The sequence below is a fragment of the Delphinapterus leucas genome, chromosome 10 (assembly GCF_059928025.1).
Source record: "Delphinapterus leucas isolate spDelLeu-1000000601 "Yukka" chromosome 10, BTC_Dleu_Yukka2, whole genome shotgun sequence".
Taxonomy (NCBI): domain Eukaryota; kingdom Metazoa; phylum Chordata; class Mammalia; order Artiodactyla; family Monodontidae; genus Delphinapterus; species Delphinapterus leucas.
The window spans coordinates 13471092-13493150 of record NC_143138.1 but is presented as its reverse complement, the minus strand read 5'-3'; the positions used below and the strand labels follow the sequence as shown (position 1 = coordinate 13493150).

Genomic DNA, 22059 nt, shown 5'->3' with positions numbered 1-22059 from the left:
GGACTCAGAGACACACACACCAGAAGAATGCCATGTGAACACGAAGACAGCAGTCAGGGTGATGTGTCGACAAGGGTACAGGAGATTGCGAGCAAATCACCAGAAGCTAGGAGAGAGGCCTGGAAAAGATCCTTCCATGGAGACTTCAGAAGGAGCATGGACCTGCCAACACTTCAATTTTGGAATCCTAGGCTTTAAGACTGTGAGGCAATAAATTTCTGTTATTTAAGTCACTCAGTCCATGGTATTTTGTTACGGCAGCCCTGGCAAACAAATACACCTAGGAAATAGGATAAAGAATCTCGGGCTTTGAAGAGTAGGAATCCAATGGAGTCAGGAAAGGATTGTGATGAGCACAAAGTTAGGAACAGAGATAGCAGAAAATTTACTGAATGGAAACAGAACTTTGGCACAGACATCATGAGAACCCAGATAAATCTACTCAGTGGTGGATGATTTCCCATGTCTGAATTTCCCTTCACATTCTTTTCTACCACTTAAAAAAAAAGACAAAGGCAAAGATTTAAAGCTATCACAAATAAGGGAAGTTGGAATTTAATGATGTAAGGATAATAATGCAATTAGATTTCCCTCCTCAGACTTTGGAGGAGAAGTGGGATGGGTGGAGAAACTATGACAAAGCCAAAAGAAAGTACTTGACCAGGGTCACCTTACTCTTTGAAGGCAGAGGAGAATGTACTAAGACTTAGAGGACTTGGAACTTCCCTGGTGGCGCAGTGGTTAAGAATCTGCGTGCCAATGCAGGGGACATGGGTTCGAGCCCTGGTCCGGGAAGATCCCACATGTGGTGGAGCAACTAAGCCCATGTCCCACAACTACTGAGCCTGCACTCTAGAGCCCGCGAGCCACAACTACCGAGCCCGCGTCTCAACTACCGAAGCCCATGAATCTAGAGCCTGTTCTCTGCAGCAAGAGAAGCCACCGCAATGAGAAGCCCGCGCACCACCACGAAGAGTAGTCCCTGCTCACCGCAGCTAGAGAAAGGCCGTGCACAGCACCAAAGACCCAATGCAGCCAAAAAAACCAAAATAAATATATAAATTTATTTTAAAAAATTAAAAAAAGGCTTAGAGGACTTAAAATAACTGGCCAATTAAAAATACAAACAGTGGGTCACAAAATCTCACACCCGTTATGTCACTGTAGGAGATTTAAAGACCTCTTTGAGAAACAAATGAATTAGAATATTAAGCAAGGATTAATTAATAATCCTTTCATTAATAACGAAAACGGTAAATTAGCAAATAAATTCTTATAGCTATTGGGTATTAACAGAACCTCAAAAGGATCTCAGATAATAACTACACAGAATGAATAGAAGGGAAACACAAGACTGCTTTTGTTTCCTGAAAGGGAATCGAAGTTTATTTAGTTAATAATAGAAATAAATAGAAGCAATTAAATTTTTTTCTAAAATACATTAATGTTAAAATGTTAAGAAACAGGACACTTAAGGTTATCTTTTGGCCTAGTTCGAAAAGAAATAAAGAGTGTAAAATCCACCACAGAAAACACAGAAATGAAAAGAGAAATCAGTAAATGACTACACTAAAGATAAGTTTACTTGGGCTTAAGGACAAATAACGAATCAAAGAGTAAGTGTATACAGCCTAAACTTGATTATTAAAACAAAAAAGTAATTGGCTGAATTAAAAAATAAAATTCAATAATCTGTTGTTTAAAAAAAATAAATTTAGCACCACATCATTTTGATAGATAGGATAGGAGAGAACTGTCCAAGATTTAACCCATTTACATACAACAGCAGAGATACCTGGGCTTTTCCATTTGTTAGATGAAATTTCACATACTTGAATCCTACTTATTTTGCAAGACTTGGTTCAAGGGGTCCCTTCTCTGTGACTCTGTCTCCAACTTCCCCAACCTGCAGGCAGTGTTCATGACTGCTACCTCGGAGCCCCCATCAGCTCAGCATTTATTACAGTGTACCCCATTTAGATTTATCTTTGGCCCTCATTAGACCTTGAGCTCTTGAAGAAAGCAGCTCTTGGTGTCTCCAAGCATAGCTAATCAAATTATGGAATATATCTATTAGAATGACAAAAGTATGGAGTAGGAAGAGAAGGATGGACATTTCAGGCCCATCATTCTTTTGCTCATGCATAGGCATGAAAGCATACATGTTCCCAGAACTTTGGTCCTCCAGCGTGATGGGGATACTGGATTTGTTGTCAGGGAGGAGTTCTGGGGAGAGGATTCAGATGCAGAAACAATACATTGCAAAGGGCCTTGAATGTCATCCTATGGAGTCTATAGAATTGATTGCACAGGCCATGGGAAACAATGGCAGGATTCCAGATTAATTTTGCTTTCTGTTCGTTCACTTTGCTTTGTAACAGTACCTATGATGAGGGAATGGGGAACAGATCGGAGGAGAGAGAGCTTTGAGGCAGAGAGGCCAGTTGTAAGAAGCTAAACCTATAGTGTTTTGCAGTGAGTGGTGGGATTTTTTCTTCTTCTTATGTCTTTTCTTTATTTCAGTTTTTTTAAAAAAGCATGCTTGTAATACCTTTACTTAAAAAATTTAAAAAGCAGGTGATCTTTGTCTATCTTCTCCCTTTCTTTCTCTCTTCTCTTCTGTCTCTCTCCTTCCTTCTTTTTCCCACCTTCTTTTATCCCTTCCTTCATTCTCCTCTCCTCCTTCCTTCCCTCTTCTTTCTTTCTTTTTTCCTTCCTTCCTTCCTTCTTCCTTTCTTCTCTCTCACCCTTTCCTTTTTTCTGCATTAGGGCCCTGGGAATGAAGCAAAGGTTTTAGATCCCATAGATTCTCGTGGTCAGGGTGCTGTCAGGACTCAGAGATTGGTTAGACATGAGGGGTGAAGGACAAGGAGAAGTCAGAAGGACTTAAGAGTTTCTAGCTCAGGTGACGGGGTGGTTTGGGGTTCCAACAATTGAGAGAAAGAACCAGGAAGGAGAACAGAGTTTGGATGAAGTGTCTGTGTGTCTCCAAATAAAGTCCATTTGAGGCTCACTAAGGGTTAATCCAGACCCAGGGCTAAGGAGTAAGGCCTGGAGTCTGGAGATGGACAGTTGGCACCATTAGCATAGGGGTGACTGATACCACCATGGACATTGATGAAATTGACCAGGGAGAGACTATGTTTGAGAAAGTCCTCTTCGGCTGATAAAGAGTGAAATCTTGAAGGAATATATACATTTAAACTGTAGAGGAAAGAAGAAAAGTCAGAGAAAGAAATTAAATGAAACAGAGAACTTAGAAAGAATAAAGTTCATTCCCAAGGGAAGGAAAAACTTTGAGGAGAGTGACTGTCATTGATAAAAATTCTTCAAGGAGGCTGAATGGAATGAGGTCAATTAGGAAGATACCATGGCAATGGGAAAGTCTTTTCTGGTAAAATGATAAGGAGCGAAGACAGATGACAGGAGACTGAACAGTGACAGGGAAGTGACAGAGAGAGAGGACAGAGTCTTCTTAAGATGTATGGCAGTAAAGGGGAAGAAAGAGATGGTGTAGGTGGTCAAGGAAGCCATTCTTGCTTGTTTGTGTTTTTAAAGGAGAGAGAAACTTGATTTGGTTTGCAGATTAAGCAGAAGGAGTCAGCAGGGAGAGAAAGAAGGGAATGATTGATTAGATAAGTTTCCAAAGAAATCAGAAGGAGGTCAAACAAACAAGGATACTTATAATGCTATCAGATTAAAAAAAGGATCCTGAATAAAATGCAGTGAGGGATCACTATTGGATTGCAATAGACACACTCTATCTAAAATAGTAACTGTTTATGTCCCAAGCAACATAAAAAAATACACATGAGAAAAGTGAGGAAATTGCAAGAAGAAATAAAACTAGTAATTGCATAACAAACACTGTTCAAGACATGCCTGAGCAAAGCACAGAAATAAAGCTGAACAAAGAATAGAGACAAAAATGGAAATTGCAGTAGTTAAGGAGAAACTAACAGGTATATGAGACAACCTAAATGGCAGAGTTGAAAATATTTTCTTTTCAATAAAAACAGGTCTTGCACCAAAATCTATCACATAAGGGAGACAGTCACATTTAATAAACATACACATATAATACAATATTCACAAATATTAGAAAAACAGTATTAACTGAATTCCATTTAAGCAATATCATACAGGTATAAACTTTTTTTCTTATAAATAGTATCAATAAAAGAGGCAAGCCATGGCCCAACCCCTGTACCTTAAATTTCTTTTAGAATTTCACCTCTTGAAACTATTCTTCTACCCCAGCTCTTCAGGATTTCTCCCTAAGCTTAGCAGAGGACATTGGAGGTGGTTTGTTCTTTATAAAGACTGATTATTGTTTGATGCAACTCTCTACTTATTCTGCTCTATTAAGACAAATAACGTTTTACATGTACAGGTTAAAATTTTTTGGAGAATAGAATAAAAAATTAAGATATGGATCATAAGAATTTATGATTAACTAAAAGTAACTCAAAAATAGATGAATGCCCAATCAAATCATGTCATACATAATTATGGAATACAGTATGTCTATTAAAATTACAAATATATGGATTTTGTTGATATGAAAAAATGTGAATATTTAATTATGTTCTATGTGAAAAACAGAAAAAATACTTTGACACAGAACTGAGGAGGGTGTGAAATAATAAGTCATTCGAGCATAATGTTCCTTACGTTATTTCCTTTAGAATTTCTTAAACTCATTTTTTAAAAAACAAAACAAAACAAAGACCAGGGACAAAATGGAACAATGTTCATCCTGTTTGAAGACTCAAGAAAATGAGCAGGTCATAGAAATTTCAGCAAAAGTACTCTTTTTAAATGACCTAAATCCATCTTGAAGACCCATCATTAGTAAAGTAAGTGTCCCACACAGAAAAACCAAACAAGATTAAAACTGCTCAAAACACTTCAGAGCAATAAAAAGCTCAGTGGTGAAATCTGTGGTGACACCCACAAATTGGGAGATCTTATAAGCCAGTTATCTTGATGTTCAGGTAGGAATAACACAATTTAATTAGCATTTTAAGAAAATAAAAAGGAACCAAAAAGCCAAATGAAAGAGAGATTGAGGTGATATATTCATAATCAGATTGGAAAACCTTGGCTTTCAATCTCTTTTGCTCTTATTGAGGGATACCAAATGAGTAATCTTTCTGTGCTTTATTCCTTATCTATGTGGGAATAATAATATATGTTTTTATAACCAACCCATAGGCCAGGAGATAGTTTTGCTAAGGTCTTCCTATGGTCTTGTTGAGTATGAATCTCCTTTCTGCGAGAACATTTATCCCATAAGTACGGAGAGAAGACTCTGCTCTTCCAGACTCCCTGAGATTCTCTCACTGTAAAAAGTGATTGGGGTTGACTTTCCACGTACTGTCTGTTTCCACAAACACAAAGGTAAGAGAAGGTTCCCAGATATTCATTTAATAAGTGATCTGGGGAGAAGGGCTTAACCATCCTGAATGTCTGGGGTTCTGTCGGTTTTAGATGGTTAATTCACTCCATCTCTTATTGAGCACCTACAATGGGCACTGGACACAAGGCTGGGTGTTCATCGCTCAGAAGTACTGAATAATCACATTCTATTAATCCCTCCCTGGTACTGACTGGCAGTAATTGAAGGGATTACTCACAACCTAAGTCAACAAGCAAATTAATGCAGTGCCAGGGACAACCGAAGAGCTTAAGGAGTCAATCGATCCAGGGAAAACAACGAAGTTTAGGGTAACCTGACTCGAAATAAAGATATTAATAACAAGTCAAAGGAAATGAAAGTGGTTTGATGACGTGTTGTAACAGCACGGGCAGCCCTGTATTTCACAGCTTCACTCCTTTATTGCTGCCTTCTTACTAATTAACACCTATTTTCTAACACTTTCCGGGCCTTGGGGGCTACAAATGATGGACAAAGACTCGAAGAAGAAAACAAGAGCAGAGTGGTTTAGAGAGGCCATGAGCTAGAAAGCTCCCAGGTGCACGGCCACATGCCTGGCTTAAAACCTCCTCCCTCCCTTCTAACTGATAAAAAAGGGGATATGGGGCTTCCCTGGTGGCGCAGTGGTTGAGAGTCCGCCTGCCGATGGAGGGGACACGGGTTCGTGCCCCAGTCCGGGAAGATCCCACGTGCCGCGGAGCGGCTGGGCCCGTGAGCCACGGCCGCTGAGCCTGCGCGTCCAGAGCCTGTGCTCTGCAGCGGGAGAGGCCACAACAGTGAGAGGCCCGCGTACCGCAAAAAAAAAAAAAAAAAAGGGGGGGTTATTATTATCCTTCTTTGCCCTCCTTCCTCCCATTGCTCTTCTCTGACTCAGCAAAGAGGGATACCTCAATCCGTACCAAATATACCTTCAAATAACAACAAAGAAAAGTTGACTGGGACGATCAGAAGAAAAAGTCCCATCCCAAACACACTCCTTGATAAGATCTCTGAATGCTGTGATCCTTTGGTTGCTATTTTTGAAACGGATGATTCAATCTCAGGTATAGTATTAGAGAATTACAGAATGATTCTGAATGTCTCTGTCTAGACCAGAGAAATCCTGTCAAAAGAGGAAAAGAGGCAAGTGTTCTCATTTTCCCACAAAAAATATTTCAAAGATAATGGATCATCCAGTACATCTCTACAAAAAGATCCTTCAAATTCTAAAAAAGTCAAGTAAAATTACTACTGATGAATATTCACTACAGCCATCATCAGTTTCAGATCGGTAAGTTATAATATAGCTTTTTTATGTGTGGCATATGCAGTTAAATTCATTAGGGACTCATAATTAAAGTGAACAGCACATTTATAACCACTTTACAGGACATGGAGCCACATTTCCCCGTTTTAAATAATTATAATGTTTTAGCTGTATCTTGGTTTTTATGATGTGTAGTTTGCTCTGTCTGTGCTTCATTTGCTGTCGGGTTGGTAAAACATGAAGTTTCAAATTATATCCCTATTCCTGTGGGAAAACAGAATCCAATTTATGACTTTCCAGGAGGAATCCTGAACACATTCAACCACAGGATATCCAGCCAAAGAAAATGATGGTACTCCTGTTGCTTGAATCACTGAAATCTGATTTGGGTGATGTGCTGCCCATTCTCCTATATAGAGAACCCAAGTGGACGAAGGCAGAAGAAAGCCTGAAGTTCTGCACCGCAGTCGCTGTGGTTCTAACTGTGAAATTACCAGCTTCAGAGGGCTGATGGTGGACACTCACCACAATTTCACCACCTCAAGAAAGTACCATTCTTCACAATTTACATGAAAACTCCATATAGGGAAGAAACCATCTAATTGGAACATTTTTTCAACAGCATTTAAATATCAGGCCAGCTGGATCTCCACAGCCCATGTGAATTTAGTCAGCACACTCTTCCCAGAACCTATATTCTAACATCATTGAATGCTTGAGCTACATCTATCACCCAAATCTGGCTGTGATCATTTCTTGTCATTCGTTCCACACATTCAAAAATGAAACATTCTGTGGTAGCCTCAGAGGCACTCGTTTTATGAAAGTGTGCATAAGAGAAACGGCATCCTTGAAATGAAATGCCTTACTAACCCACACCACTTGTTCTTCCTCTAACCTTCCCTTTCCCAAATTCCCCTGTAAGGAATACATTTTCAAGGCTAATTCTATGTGACTGATCCGTGACTTACATTTTAGCAGTTATAACCTCAATTGATATCTCAATCTGTATCAAACATACCTCCAAATATCAAGTTCCTTTTTTTTTTTTTTTTTTTGGTAAAAGATAACAGTATCACTAAATAAAAATGTCATTTCACTCTGTTCCTCTGTTCCCTTCCTGTGCCACTGGAATCTATTAACCCAGCTTTTATCCCTCAAACCAACCAAAAGTGTCAGGAGCCAGAGCTTGTCTTTTTATCAAACTTGATATCAAATAAAATATAGTTAAGACCACAATGAAAAGCAAAGACACATCAACTATAAAGCTCCTTGAAGCTCTCAGAATCTTGTTGAGGGGATGGAAAACATGCACAAAAAATAACAGTGGAACGTTTTTAAAATAAACAAGTTACTTTTGTTTTGACAGAAACTACCATAAAGGTGCTGAGGACGTTCAAAGATATAAAGAGACCGTCAGAAGGCATACTGAATATGTTCCTTAAGAGAGGAGAGTGGGTGGGAAAGTTCGAATGGTGGTCGTGGTGGTAGCCTGAGGGCAGTAATAACGAAGATAAGTGCAGGAATATATGAATCATGACAAATAACATCACCCAGACCCTATTTTTCCAAAGTATGTTCTCATACAAATGAGGTAATGATAGATGTAGAAATGCCAAATGCTGTGACTGCTATATAGGAGGGATCCAATAAATATTTGGTTAAAAAAAAAAAAAGCCCCCAGAAATAAATTAATAGAGTTGAGGAAATTAAAGAAGGCTGGAGTATGTAAGGTGAACAGGGTTTAACAAAGATCTGAAGTCACTACTTAACAGGGAAATTTATCTAATAAGCGACTCCAGAAATAGAAACACTAATGCTCACAGCAGTTAGTCCACCAAAACCTGACATTCTTTTTTCCTGTTTAGTTTATGAAAAGAAGTAATCATCCATTCTCTAGGTGTTTGCTGCTAGAAACCTAAATTTTCAGCTGCAGTGGGAAAAGCAATGTGGAAGGCAGAGGGGGGAAAAGGCACATATGTGTTTTCTTTTCTCAATTAGTTTGGGAAATGTATCTTCATTAAAAGAAATTGCCATCAGCAGTAAGACACTCTCTTGTTCCGCTTAGGGGAGGGGCTGGATGATGTAAAGTGGTGAGTATGGGTCTTTATTATTCTGGCGATGTTGACTTGTTCATGTTCAAAATTTACGTTTTAAAATCTCTGGAAGGCATAGTGCATTTCAATTAGTTAGGATATGCAGTAGTTTGTCTTCTCCTAAAAACAATTATGTAAAATTTATTCTGGATTATTTGTAGTTTTAGTACTTAGGGGAGTGTCTGCATTTTCAATTAAGAGCTAAGTATACAAATTAAAAGTGCTGCACAGTGAAGCTTAAATCCAGCCCTCACTAGTTGGTGCACATAAACACTAATATCAAATGATGCTTTTGTCATGTGATCCGACCCACAGCACATACAAATATAGAACATGACCATAAAAAGTAACGGACCATGCCCTCTGCTAAGTAATTTATGACAGCGGATCCAGACTGGAATGTCAGCTGGAATTACCTTCTCCCTGTTTGCTATTTTCGCATATACAGCTTTGTACAGATGATAGAAGCTATGTCTTGCAAAGAGGACTCACATTAAGGCTACTGAAATGATGAACAAGTACCAAATCCAAAGGCCAAAATATGTATGGCTTTTAAAAAGATTTGTTGAACGACGTCAATGACCACTTTTAAAATTAATTTTTGAATCAGGCCGCAAGAGAAAAACATGTAACCCTACCAATTTTGAAATATCAGATTTATAGTGTCTAGCAAGCAAATATGAAGCTTCACAGTGGAGAATGAGAAATAGTTGAAAATCATTTTATTAAAAATACAGAGTGATCCCAACACTTGACTAAATGGAGTATGAAAAATTCCCTAGACATATACGTAGTTCTAACCTTTATGTAGAATTTGCCATCAAGGCAGTCTGGAATTGTAACAAACTTAGTATGAAATAGTTGATAAAACAAAGGATATTATCCTTCTTTATTAACCTTTACCCCCTTAGATAATCCCCCAAATCCCCTGTGTGTGATAACCACCTCGCTTCCTTTGGGAAGCCATTCATTATCTAATTCATGTCTTACACAAAGAGAAATGAGCTAATGTGCCTTATCAGATTAAAAAAAAAAGTCACCATGAGTGATGTCCAACAGGACAGGGTCTTAGCAAATCCCTTCTGCCTCCACAGTCCTGGGTTTCTAAATACCTATAAAGCTACTAACCCATGGTCACAGCTCACGGGCTCATTCACAGCTTTATGTTGCTAAAGCAAACAGTCTGGCAGAAGAATGACAGAATTACCCTCTTTTCTGATTATCCTCCTCTCTGCATTCTGATAAACTAATGATTAGCTTTCCTGTTGGGATTCAGCCCTGACTGGGTAGCTTCAGGCTGTCAACTCAAGCAGGCCCTGATGATATCACACAAACCTCTTCCTCTCCTTCCTTCCCCCGTGCTTTATTCTTCATCAACCAGCATCTACACCAGCCTTCACAAGGAGCCAGCATGTAATTACCAAGGTAATGTTCTGGCCCTGGAAAGGCTCATATGAAAAGCAAAGGCTTCTTTTTGCCTCACTTCTCCAACTGTAACATGAAATGCTACTCAGGAAGCTGCTGGTTACAAAAAATTCAATCCTGTAGGTATCTGTATGTAACCAGTTTTTACCTGCTCTTCATAGATTGTATTTGAGCAGATGTTTCAGTTGGGTTTAAGCCTATCTCTTCTCTAGAAATTTAAAGCGTATATTGCCTTTGAGTGCTTTTGGGTTGGTAATGAAGAGAACCACCCACTGAGCAATATTAATGAGTCAAAACTTATACATATTTATGAAGTGAAAATATAGAGTTAATTTGGAAAAGGCCATAAAGTGAGTCATTGGTTAGATTCTAAAGTGCTACTCCTTTTTGAAATTCTGTCCACTGGGAAATACCACTGTTAAATGAAAACATAACTGAGCATGACACAAAAGATGAAAACCTGTTAATTTTTCTTGCAGTTTTATTTTCCTGTTTTCCAGATAAATGTAAAATTACATATTTAAAAATCCATTAAAAATACTCGCTCAGCACATATAATTAATAGCAGTTACTCAACAGAATATTTTCTTGATAGCTTTGTATGAAGGCAAAAAGCTTTAAGGCAATCTTTTAAAGTAGGTGTTTCATTTTACGTTAGGGCCAGAGTTATTTTATTGCATTATGTTACCTGTCATATGTCCCCTAACAAGAGAACTTGGCAGCACTAATCATGGCCAAATCTTTCAAGAAGATTCAGCAATCCTGACTGAGCCACACTGTGACATTTTCTGGGCACGGACTTAAGGAACACTTAGGAGTTTGGCTTTGTTCATTCGTTTGCTATTCCTTTACAATTTCCAGACCTGCCACTAGCACAACCTAATTTACCCAAGGCATGCTCTGAGATCAATGTCACATGACTACTTTGCTTGGCATTTTAAAATATGGGACAATAATTTACACCTTATGGTAAAACATTACAGAGGCAAAAAAGGATGAACTCATTCTAATTAAAGGAAACTCTGAGGTTTCTATATACATGCATCTCTATCTCTCTATATATACCCAAAAAAAATAAAAATAAATTCAACAGCTAGATTTGAAAGTTTTCTTGTCTTTCTCTGGATGGGAACTTGGGGATTAGCCTGGAAAACCCACTTGAGTGTTTAGAAAGGTATTTCCACTGAGAAAGACTTCATTTTAGTCAAGCCAAGTTACCCACTCTGGCAGACTGGTGACATGCTCAACAAATCTGTGAATTCCTCCTTCCCAGCATACAGATTGATTAAATTTGCCACCTCCCTTGCAGCTAGGAATGTCCAAGAGACTGAATGAAAGTAGAGGTGACACATGCCACTTCCAGGTCTGACCCATAAAACCTTCCCAGGAATGATTCTGTGTTCTCTTTCCCAATTCAATGGCTGAGGACTTAGAGCCAGGTAGGGGCTGAAAGACAGAGGAAGCCTGGTTCCCTGAATGACCATATGGAAAACTGTCAACCAAAAACACCAGAGAAGACCTTAGGTGAGCAAGAAAAAAAATGTCTACAATGTTCAGTCATTGAGAATTAGGGACTTTTTCCTAAAGCAGTTGGACTGCCCTAATACTGAATTCTCCTACTCAGTCACCTGACCCTTGCATGCTTTTTCTCATTCAATCCTCACAATAACTCTGTGAGATAGGAACTATTCACCCTATTTAAAAATAAGGAGGGACTTCCCTGGCAGTCCAGTGGTTAAGGCTCTGTGCTTCCACTGCAGGGGGCATGGGTTCAACCCCTGGTTGGGGAACTAAGATCCTGCATGCTGAAGAAAGGAAGGAAAGAAAGAAGGAAGGGAGAAAATAAGGAAACATGGGCAAAGAGAGTTCAACTGCCTTCTCCTAAGTGAGTAACTTGACAAGTTGGTTAGGTTAGAGTGACTCAGTGGGAATGTCTTGTGGACTTTACCAGATTAGTTTGTCAGTAGTCACCCGGAAAAAGAGAAAAGATTCTCAAATGTAGGAGACACCAATGAATTTGTCTTTCTTGCATTTGGATTAGCAGAGCTAATGAGCAGAAGATCTGGGACTCAGATCCACGTAGGCCCAACTCCAGAGTCTCTCCTCTTAACCACCCCCACAAATTAATGCGTTTTACGAAAATCTCAAACATATGGGCATAAACCCATGAGTAATCTGGATCTACCAGTGTACCGACGTAATTAGCTCAAGTCCTAAGGTTAACGCTACTAGGCTTTCTTTCTTTTTTTTTTTTTACTAGGCTTTCTTGCTTAGTTTAAGATCAATAAATTATCAACATATTGGATGACTGCCCCATGCCTCAGAAAATCCTTACTGAGTGCTCTGAACAGAGCACCGTGTTGGGGCATGCATATCACTAGATGGAGGAATGGACAGAAGGAGTCTCTCATCTTCCTTTCCCTTCTAATTTCTCAGACAGTTTAGACAATGAAAGGACAAAAAATGTTTTAGATTCTTGCTCCACGCACAGGAAGGCACTATTTCCTTTTAAAATGCAAGCCCAAATAAAGACAGAAAAGGAGAGGGAGGGGTAGTAGAAACTCTTTCTCTCACTTCTGGAGGAATAAAAAACTCAGACTTCCAGTTTTTTTAATAGAATAAAATCCACAGACCAGTCAATGACCATAAATTATCTTCCCTTTAGTTGGAAACTTTCCAACTTCCCTTTAGTTGGAAACTAAACTTCCCTTTAGTCAGAAACCGGTACACATTAATTCCATGCAAACACACATACACACACACAATTTCATTGTCCGGTCTTAGCAGTGTAAGGCATGTTGGAGAAAATATGGAAAGTGTGCGTAGGAAGGAAGGCAATGCCTTCTGACTTACGGCACAACAGATGTGGTTCTCCACCACACCGGTGCTTCCTACCTGTCCAAAATTAACCAGGGCTAGAGGTGGTGGGGTCCAGGTGGAAGACTTCCCCAAACCCCTGGCAATAGCCTTCCTGGGGGGTGATGCCCATCCAGGGCTTCAGAAGCACTGGTCCAGTAGAAGTTACATTTTCAGTTCAGGCTAAAATTTGGGGGCCACTCATGGTAGAGATGATTAAAGATTATCTTTCAGATCTCTCCCTGGTGATATGAGATGTCTCAATGCCAAGAGAAATCATTTCCCCTCTCCCAGTTAACTAGACACTTTCTACAGTTTTATTTGGCCATGTAACTCCTATAAATGACTGTGCAGTGCAGTTCTTTTTATGTGTAGTGTGAAAAGAACTTTGGATGGTGAGTAAAGTAATGGGCCCAGGTCTAGATCCCATGGCCAGGTCAGTAATGTGTCACTGAACTTCACTTTTCATGCTTGTGAATTAGAAATATCCTATTTTCCCTAGATCCAACTGGTATAAAAGTAAATGAAGAGTTGAGTGTGCCCGGGTCCCTTGAAAAATTCTGCACACAAATAGGATTTTTAAATTGTCACTAAAATTCTTAACAAAGATAATGTAAGGACTAGAACAATCTTTTGCCCAAAGATCATTTTTATAAATTACAACAAGGGGAGAGAAGAAAAGCATGTTCTGCACATGTTTTATAAGTTGATCTATATCATGAGCGTTGTAATATGTCTGTGATATGAGAGGGGTGCTTTCAAAGTGCAAGATGTGATGACCCATTAATACATCATGAAATCAATTCAGTGGGTCATGAACTGTCTTTAAAAAAAGAAGAAAAGAACAGAGCAATAGAATGGACTAGATGAAATACATCATAATGTACATGATAAGGATAACTGTTGTTTTGAGAAACTGGGTGATGAAATAAAATACATTTTTTCCTACAGGTCAAGGTTGAAAAATTTGAAACCCTTCATAATAGAGAATATAAGAAACGTGTTTCTTAGTCCAAAATGAGAAAGGAAATTTGAAATTGGATTGTCATCATTGTCAACCAGGGCTGTAGGCAAATCTCTTATCTTCTTCCAGGATAAATGGAGGAGTGAAGGTGGAGGAATGGGGGTGGGGGACAGGGAAGAAGAAGCAAACGGTAGGGTGGCTTCACATTTTGATCTGTGGCTCACGGCCTTATTTTAAAAACCAATTAACTGTTTTAGAGTCTGGCAAGGAGGAGGGAATCAAGGCAATCTGGATGAGTTTTCTATTTGTGCATAATGAACTACCACAAACTTAGTGGCTTAAGACAATATACATTTACCATCTCACAGCTTCTGGGAAAGGTGAAGCTATATTCTCCGCTCAGGGTCTCACAGGGCTGAGATCAAGGTGTCGGCAAGGCTACATTTCTATCTGGAGCTTTGGGTCCCCTTCAAAGTGCACATAGTCATTGGCAGAATTTGATTTCTTACACTTGTGGGACTGAAGTCTCTGTTTTACTGCTGGCTGTCAGCAGAGGGTCCCTCTCAGCTTCTAGAGGCTGCCCTCTTACAATGTGGTAGCTCATGTGTTCAAGGCCAGCAGGAGAATCTCTCTACAGCCACAATGACAGTCTTATGTGACCTTACATAATCACTGGAGTGACTATCCCATCACCCTGATCATAAACCTAATCAAAGGATCGATATCCCATAAATTCACAGCTCATTCCTACACTCAAGGGGAGAGGATTATACTGGGCATGTATGTACGTTAGGCCGTGGGACTCTTGGAGTTGGTCTTAGAATCCCTGCTAATAGTTAGAATCTACCAAAAGCAATGACCATCAGGCATTTAGAACAACTTAAAAGAAATGTACACCAGCCTTCCACAGGACATGAACAGATGTCCCTCTACAAAAAGCCTCCATGGTCAAATAAGTCTGGGAAAATGTAGGTTTAAATAATAATATTTTACATGCTTCTTCAGTGAACAGAATATGGGATTTTCCCAAACATATTTAATCCAGGAAAATATTTTTTTGAGTCTGTGCTAAGTAAATTCACCATTTTATTAATATTAGTGTAATTACATCAGAAGCACTTGCATTACTGCTCTCGGACTGTCATTTTATCTCCTCCATGATGCCTTTCCTGATCATCCTTGTCTGCAAGATCCCTACTTCCCCGAATTTCGGTAGTACTAATGGTTTACCTTGCTTGATTGGCTGTTTGCTTATAATTGGTAAATATAAAATACTTTTACATTTTGATGGTGACCCTCTACAAAATTTAATCTCTTTGAAGGCTGACACTCTGGCTTAAAGCAACAGTGAAGAGCGCTGGAGACAGCTGTGTAGTGGTGAAGCATGCTGGCTGAGAGTTCTGGGGGGCAATTCACCAGCTTTGGGACTAGTGAGCAAACCAGTTACCCTCTCTCTGAACCTCTTCTGATTCATCTTTAAATTGAGATTGCTGCAAGAGATGCCTTCTAAGGTCTCTTCCCATCTAATACTCTCTATGTGTTTTCCCAAGCCCTGCCCCATCTCCTAGGGGGCCTGGCCCATAATAAGCACTTGATAAATATTTGTTGACTGATTAATTGCATGCTTGCATCACTGTGGATTCAAAGATGTTCTAGGAGGTTGCTAGCTTCCAGCTGGCCAGGTGCTCAGCCCCAGTCTGGGCATCTAACACACACAACCCTCAGACCACAGGTGACTAATGTTGGTTTGGCCTTGCCTTATGCTTCCGCAGCATAAGTGGTCACCTTCATTAGCATGATGGGAGGTACCCCTTGGGAAGTCCTCTTACCCTAAAATATCTTCCCTTCCCAATGCCTGATATTCCTTTTAAAGATTCATTTTCTACCATTTTCTCTCAGAGCCCTATTATAACTCTAAGTAAATAATTGCATGAGTAATTAATTGTTTAATAACATCCTCTAGAAAGTAAGTCACCTTACTTTCATACATACATAGGAATGTAGGGTGAGCAAGAGATAAACCTCTGCTCTTATAAGTCACTAAAATTTTGGAAATGTTTGTTAACGTAGCGTAACACAGCCTGCTTTGATATAGACATGCTAGGAGAAAAGAACATGAGTTTGCTATTTGACTATGAAGGGATTTTGTGCTGGTGGGGATTTCAGGTGGGGACGCCTGTCTCGCTGCTCAAAATGTAGCAACAGACCAGTAGCATTAGCATCACCCAGAGCTTGTTAAAACTGTAGACTCTTGGGCCCCATCCTAGATGTACTGACCCAGACGCTGCACTTTAACAAGATCTCCAGGTGATTCAGATGAAGATCAGAGTTTAAGAAGTAGTCATCTAGAGGCAGCTAGAGGCTAACTTTGAGAGCCATCCACACACTACACAGGGTGCAGTCCCTGGCCTAGGAGCATCACCACCACATGGGAACTTTTCAGAAATGTCGATTCTTGGGCCTCAACCAGGACCTACTGAATCAGAGGCTCTGTAAGTGGGGCCCAGCAATCTGTGTCTTAACAACCCTGCAGGCGATTCTCATACACGCTAAAGTTTGGGGACCACTATCATATATCAATGAGAGTTAAAATTACAGGAGTTAGTATTCTCCTGAAAGAAGAGAGGAAGGCATGGACAATTATAACATTGTTCCTATGAGAAGATACAATCTGTTTTATGACAATCTTTATGATGTATCTTCTAGAATGCACACTGGGAATGTCTAGGCCTGGTGGACTGCTTTTCTATTGAATGGAAGCAACTAGGACAGTGCTCTGGGTTAAGAGGGAGGGCACAGAAAGGGAGGTGGGCATCAAAAAATTGCCTTCTATTTTGCCTACTGATCTTCTGGGGCTTATTACTCTTGGAGTACTGTGATAAGTGCTATAGGGAACATTTCCAACGAATGCCTTTCCTGGATATGAGTCTCCTGAAACATCCATTCCTCTCCCTTTCATCAAGAATGCGGTAGAGTAAGAAGTGGCAACTCCAGATATTACACCCAAGAATCTGCATAGCCATGTGAAGTCACACATTATCCCTGACTATGGCTTATTTGGGGATGCCACAGTCCCAGTATATTCATTCACTTGTTCAGTCACTCACTTTATCATCCAGTATTTAATGAGTGACTTTTAAGTGCACGGCCAATGGAGAGGCCTCTTGTTCTGCGCTTAGAAAAGGGATTGAGTGGAGCACCGGCCAGGAAAGTAATGGTTCTTTCCTCCATCTGAGACTCAATGATGCAATGAAGCCACCTCTCCTCTCACTTCAATCACAGAAAGGGTAGGCTAAGGCTCTATCACACTGTGATTTCCTAGTTTCACTGTTCTCTTTTGCAAAGAGAAAAAAGTCAGGGATTGAGAAAGCCAAGGAGGAGACTGCATCCCCGATGGAACACAGAATATCTCCATCCCTGCAGAGCTGCCTGCCTGGACTGTGTGCTAAGTCCTCATTTCCCACGAGGGACATGATACATCCATCAGGGTGGGGGTTGGCAGCTCTGGCTGCAAGTTATCTGGTTTTTTGGTTTTTTCGGCTGCACTGCACGGCATGTGGGATCTTAGTTCCCTAACCAGGGATGGAACCCACGCCCCCTGCAATGGAAATGTGGAGTCTTAGCCATTGGACCGCCAGGGAAGTCCCTGGCTGCACGTTAGAATCACCTGTGGAATCCATAAACCTCTTAAGGCCAAGACCACTCCTCAGACCAATTAAACCAGAACCTCTTGGAGCGAGATCTAGGGCACTGGTATTTAGAAAAACTTTTCCAGGTGGTTGCATTGCACAGGAGGGCCTGGGACCTACTGCTCCAGAGAGGGTAAGGTCCCAGGTCTTGGTTCTTTATGAAGCCGAGCTTCACCCTCTGAAAGTCAAATCCTAGCTTCCTAGGATTCTCAGCCCAACTTTTTCAACTTTAGGTGTTTGTTTTAGAATTTAAAGTGAGCTATTAAATTTAAACTATTGTGTTATATTTCAATTATCTTTTATATTTATATGGCTGTTACCAAACTTCAGATGCAGAATATTTAGTCAAAACAACAATTCTTATTTTTTCTTATTCAACAAGGTATGCTGGTAGTAGATCTACTTTTTAATGAATAATTTCATTCATTACACACTGAGCCTAACAATGCTATTTGTTAAATAGGAACTAATCAAATTCATACATAGAATTTACAGGTGAGGACAGATGTGAACAGTTTTTGAAAACAAAGCAGCACAAAGTATGAACTAAAAATTAGCAGCAAATACTTCCTTGATTATAAAATGGTTGTGAGACTAGTAAAAAGAATAGGATACAGATGACATAAATAAATTGACCTTTTAAACTGGTGATGTTGATTGTTGCAGTATGAGTTTGGCCATAGTAAGATTATAAAGACAGAAGAAATGTTTCATACTGTGATCTGGATTAGGGACAGAACTTGCAGTGCTATACATCTCATTTTCGGGATGTCTCTCACAGTAACTGGTTCTGTTGCTTCCCTGTTTTCTATCTTACACTGCCCATTCCCTAGGCAGCCCTGGCCCTCAGGATACACTCTTACCTCTTGGGGTTGTTGGTACTGAGAGGCCATCAGAAGGAAAGCTCGCTGGGCCTGGAAAGCACTATGCACCATTTCTGCCTGGGAACAAAAAGGAATAGGAAAGTTTAATTGTTTGAGCTCCTAAATGGAGCATTACCACATGATCCAGCAGTTCCATCTCTAGGTATATACCCAAGAAAAATGAAAACACATGTCCACACAAAAACGTGTAAATAAGTGCTCATAGCAGCATTATTCATAATAGCCAGGAAGTAGAAAGAACCAGAAAGTCCATCAACTGATGAATGGATAAACAAAATGTGGTATAGTCAGACAATGGAATATTATTCTGCATTCAAAACAAATGAATTGCTGATCCATGCTACAACATGGGGAACTTTAAAAACATTATGCTGAGTGAATGGAGCCAGTCACAAAGGACCACATTTGTATGATTCTGTTTACATGAAATGTCCAGAATAAGCCAATCTACAGAGACAGAAAGTAGATTAGTGACTGCCAGGGGCTGGTGGGAGGAAGGAATGGGCAGTGACTGCTAATGAGTATGGAGCTTCTTTTGGGGGTGATGAAAATGTTCCGGAATTAGACAGCGGTGATGGTTTCACAACTTGGTGAATATACTAAAGATCTCTGAATCATATACTTTAAAAGAGTGAATGTTATGATATGTGAAATATATCTCAACAAAGCTGTTAAAAAAAAGTTTGAGCCCCAAAGTGCAATTGTTTTCCAAAGGGTGTCTCTCCTGTCCTCTTTCATGCCCCAATCTGTTCCATACATTCTAATGGAAAGAAAATTGTCCCTTAAGCCATCCCCATAAAGATATGCTCACCAAGGATATATGTATAACTGATTCACTTTGCTGTACACCTGAAACTAACACAACACTGTAAATCAAATATACTCCAATAAAAATTTTAAAAATACAAAATTTTAATAAGAAGGAAAAAAAAAATATGCTCACCGAGAGCTAGTGATTTCTACCACTGTTCATTAAGACTGGTCTGAAGGAGATTTCAGTGCTACCTGGACTCAACCCCACCCCAGAAAGGCCTTGAGCAGATGGGAATGTCTTTAAACACATGGTACCATATTCTCTTATCTTTACCTTCTACCCATGCTTAACTAACTCTTTAATTTTTTTAATTTAAAAAGTTACAGAAGAGTACCAAGAAGAAAATAATTCCAAATATTCATATCACACAATCAGTCATTTTTGGCATTTTTTTCTAGTTTTTAGGAAAATTCACACAGTTGTTCTCATAAGACAAAGCATAATGATTTAGAATAATTTTTTAGGGCCATAAGGTACAAAGATTAAAGTTTTTAAAAAATGCCTCACAACCTAGAAATAATCATTATTAATGTGAGATGAACATCATGGCAGCCACCATTTAAGATCTATATGCAGAGAGACTTTGGTAAAATGGGACCACACCCTAGGTGCCATTTTTTAAAATAAAAAGTATAAATTTTAATTATAATTGAATACTAAAAATGAAAGAAAGAATTGATAAGCTTCAAATAAAAGTTTCTGCACTGTAATAATGATTATGTCCTAAATGATGATTCTAAGGTAAAAAAATTTAAAATATTAAGAAATTGGAATAATTATGTGTTTATACTTTAAACTAATACATGATATAATTTTAGACAATACTGATGGAACTGTGGAGTCTTAGCCATTGGACCGCCAGGGAAGTCCCTGGCTGCACGTTAGAATCACCTGTGGAATCCATAAACCTCTTAAGGCCAAGACCACTCCTCAGACCAATTAGACCAGAACCTCTTGGAGCGAGATCTAGGCACTGGTATTTAGAAAAATTTGATATAATTTTAGACAATACTGATTGACTCCTTATTGGGAAAGATGAGAACATAAGGACTTCCCCACTTCTTTCTATCTCTGGTCCCCATTTTTCATATTTTTTAGTTATTATTTTTACTGTAACATTAATTCCCATAGCTTTTGAGAATTAGTTCTACATTTAAACCTACCTAGGGGTTCTCACCAGTTGTCTTACCATGACTCCTCCATTTCTGAGTTATTTTGATTTTTTTAACTGGTTGGACTCCCATTATCAAGGTATGTTCTTCAAAAAGGTCTCAAAGTTGCTTAAGTTCTTCAGTCTCAAGCATGTCTCCCTGTCATCGATATATTTTAACAACATCTTGGCTCGATATAACATCCCTGGGTCTCTCTCTCTTACCATGTACAGACAGCATAGCAGTGAATGTGGCAACGCAGAAATCTAAGCCACCTTGGTTTTGTTTCTCCCTTGTGGGAAACTGACTTTTCTATTTTGACACCTGAAGAATTATTTCTTTATCCTTGGATTTTAACGGCTTTACTAAGTTATGTTTGCATTTTGAGCATTCTGTGTTATATTTCTTGGAATAGACTTGGTCCTTTCTTCATTTATGGGAAATTTTCTTATATTACTATATCTTTCAAAATATCTTTTGTTCCATTTGTTAGATTCTCTACTCAGGGACTCCAATTATTATCCTCATATTGTATAATTTTGAATGTTTTCATATCATTTAGACTCTCTCTCCCTCTCTCTGCCTTTAATTTCCTTGTCTGTCATCTGTATTTACTGTGATTATATCAACAGTTTTCTCTATTGTTGGTAAACAGATTTTCAGTAGGGTCTCATATACATGAACATTTCTAATTTATATTTCATTTCTGTATTAATGTTGTTTTTGGTTTTTATTTGTTAGACTTCAATTTCCCTTTCATTCTTATTGTTCTATCACCTTATGCTATTTAAAAAATATGTTTATACTCTTATTAAATTTTAAGTTACTTATTAGTCTAAGAGTCTAAAAAGATTAAGCCATAGTGAAGAATCTGTTTCTGTTCATTGTTTTATTTTCTTTGAGGGCAAGCCCATGTCTTTCCTTTGCATGCTCTGTTCCTCTCTGACACACTATTTCTAGCCACCATGTGGGTGATTCCTTGAGTCTTTTGCTACCATATGAGAGATTGGTTTATTTTCCATTTCAAACAAGAGTGTTCTACCTAATCTTCTAAGGCCTGATGGAACAGGGGACAGGGAAAGGGAGTGCTCAACTTTTCTCATTATTTTTCATCCAAGCGTTTTTTTTCCTACTGACAAGAAAATGCTTGAAAGCAAACCAAGGTTTCTAGATCACTTACATTTAAAATCACAAATTCATCACCATCAACATAACAGATTAAGTCTTATGAATATTTAAATGAGGGTATATTTTCCATTTTGGAGTACACCATCTCCTCTTTGTCCTGGTAGCCTGATTGCTGGGATTACATTGCTCAAAATCTCAAATTCTGAATATTCCTTAGGGAGATAGTGGATTTTCACATTTTACTGTCCTGGAGGCTACAATGACCTTATGAATGTGAAGCTCTGAGCTACATGAATGTTTATCCATACATCAAAATGTATATTTTCAGTGGATCAGAAGGACTTTTGTCAGTCTCTAATGACCACA

General features: G+C 39.0%; 1 protein-coding gene across 1 annotated transcript in view; it reads right to left on the bottom strand.

Annotated features, from left to right (window-relative positions):
• CAP2 (cyclase associated actin cytoskeleton regulatory protein 2) overlaps positions 1–22059 on the bottom strand; it is a 140497-nt gene that overhangs the window by 67497 nt on the left and 50941 nt on the right. The window contains exon 4 of the mRNA XM_022586729.3: positions 18580–18657. Coding sequence (XP_022442437.2) covers positions 18580–18657 — 78 coding nt within the window. The remainder of the gene's footprint in view (positions 1–18579; positions 18658–22059) is intronic.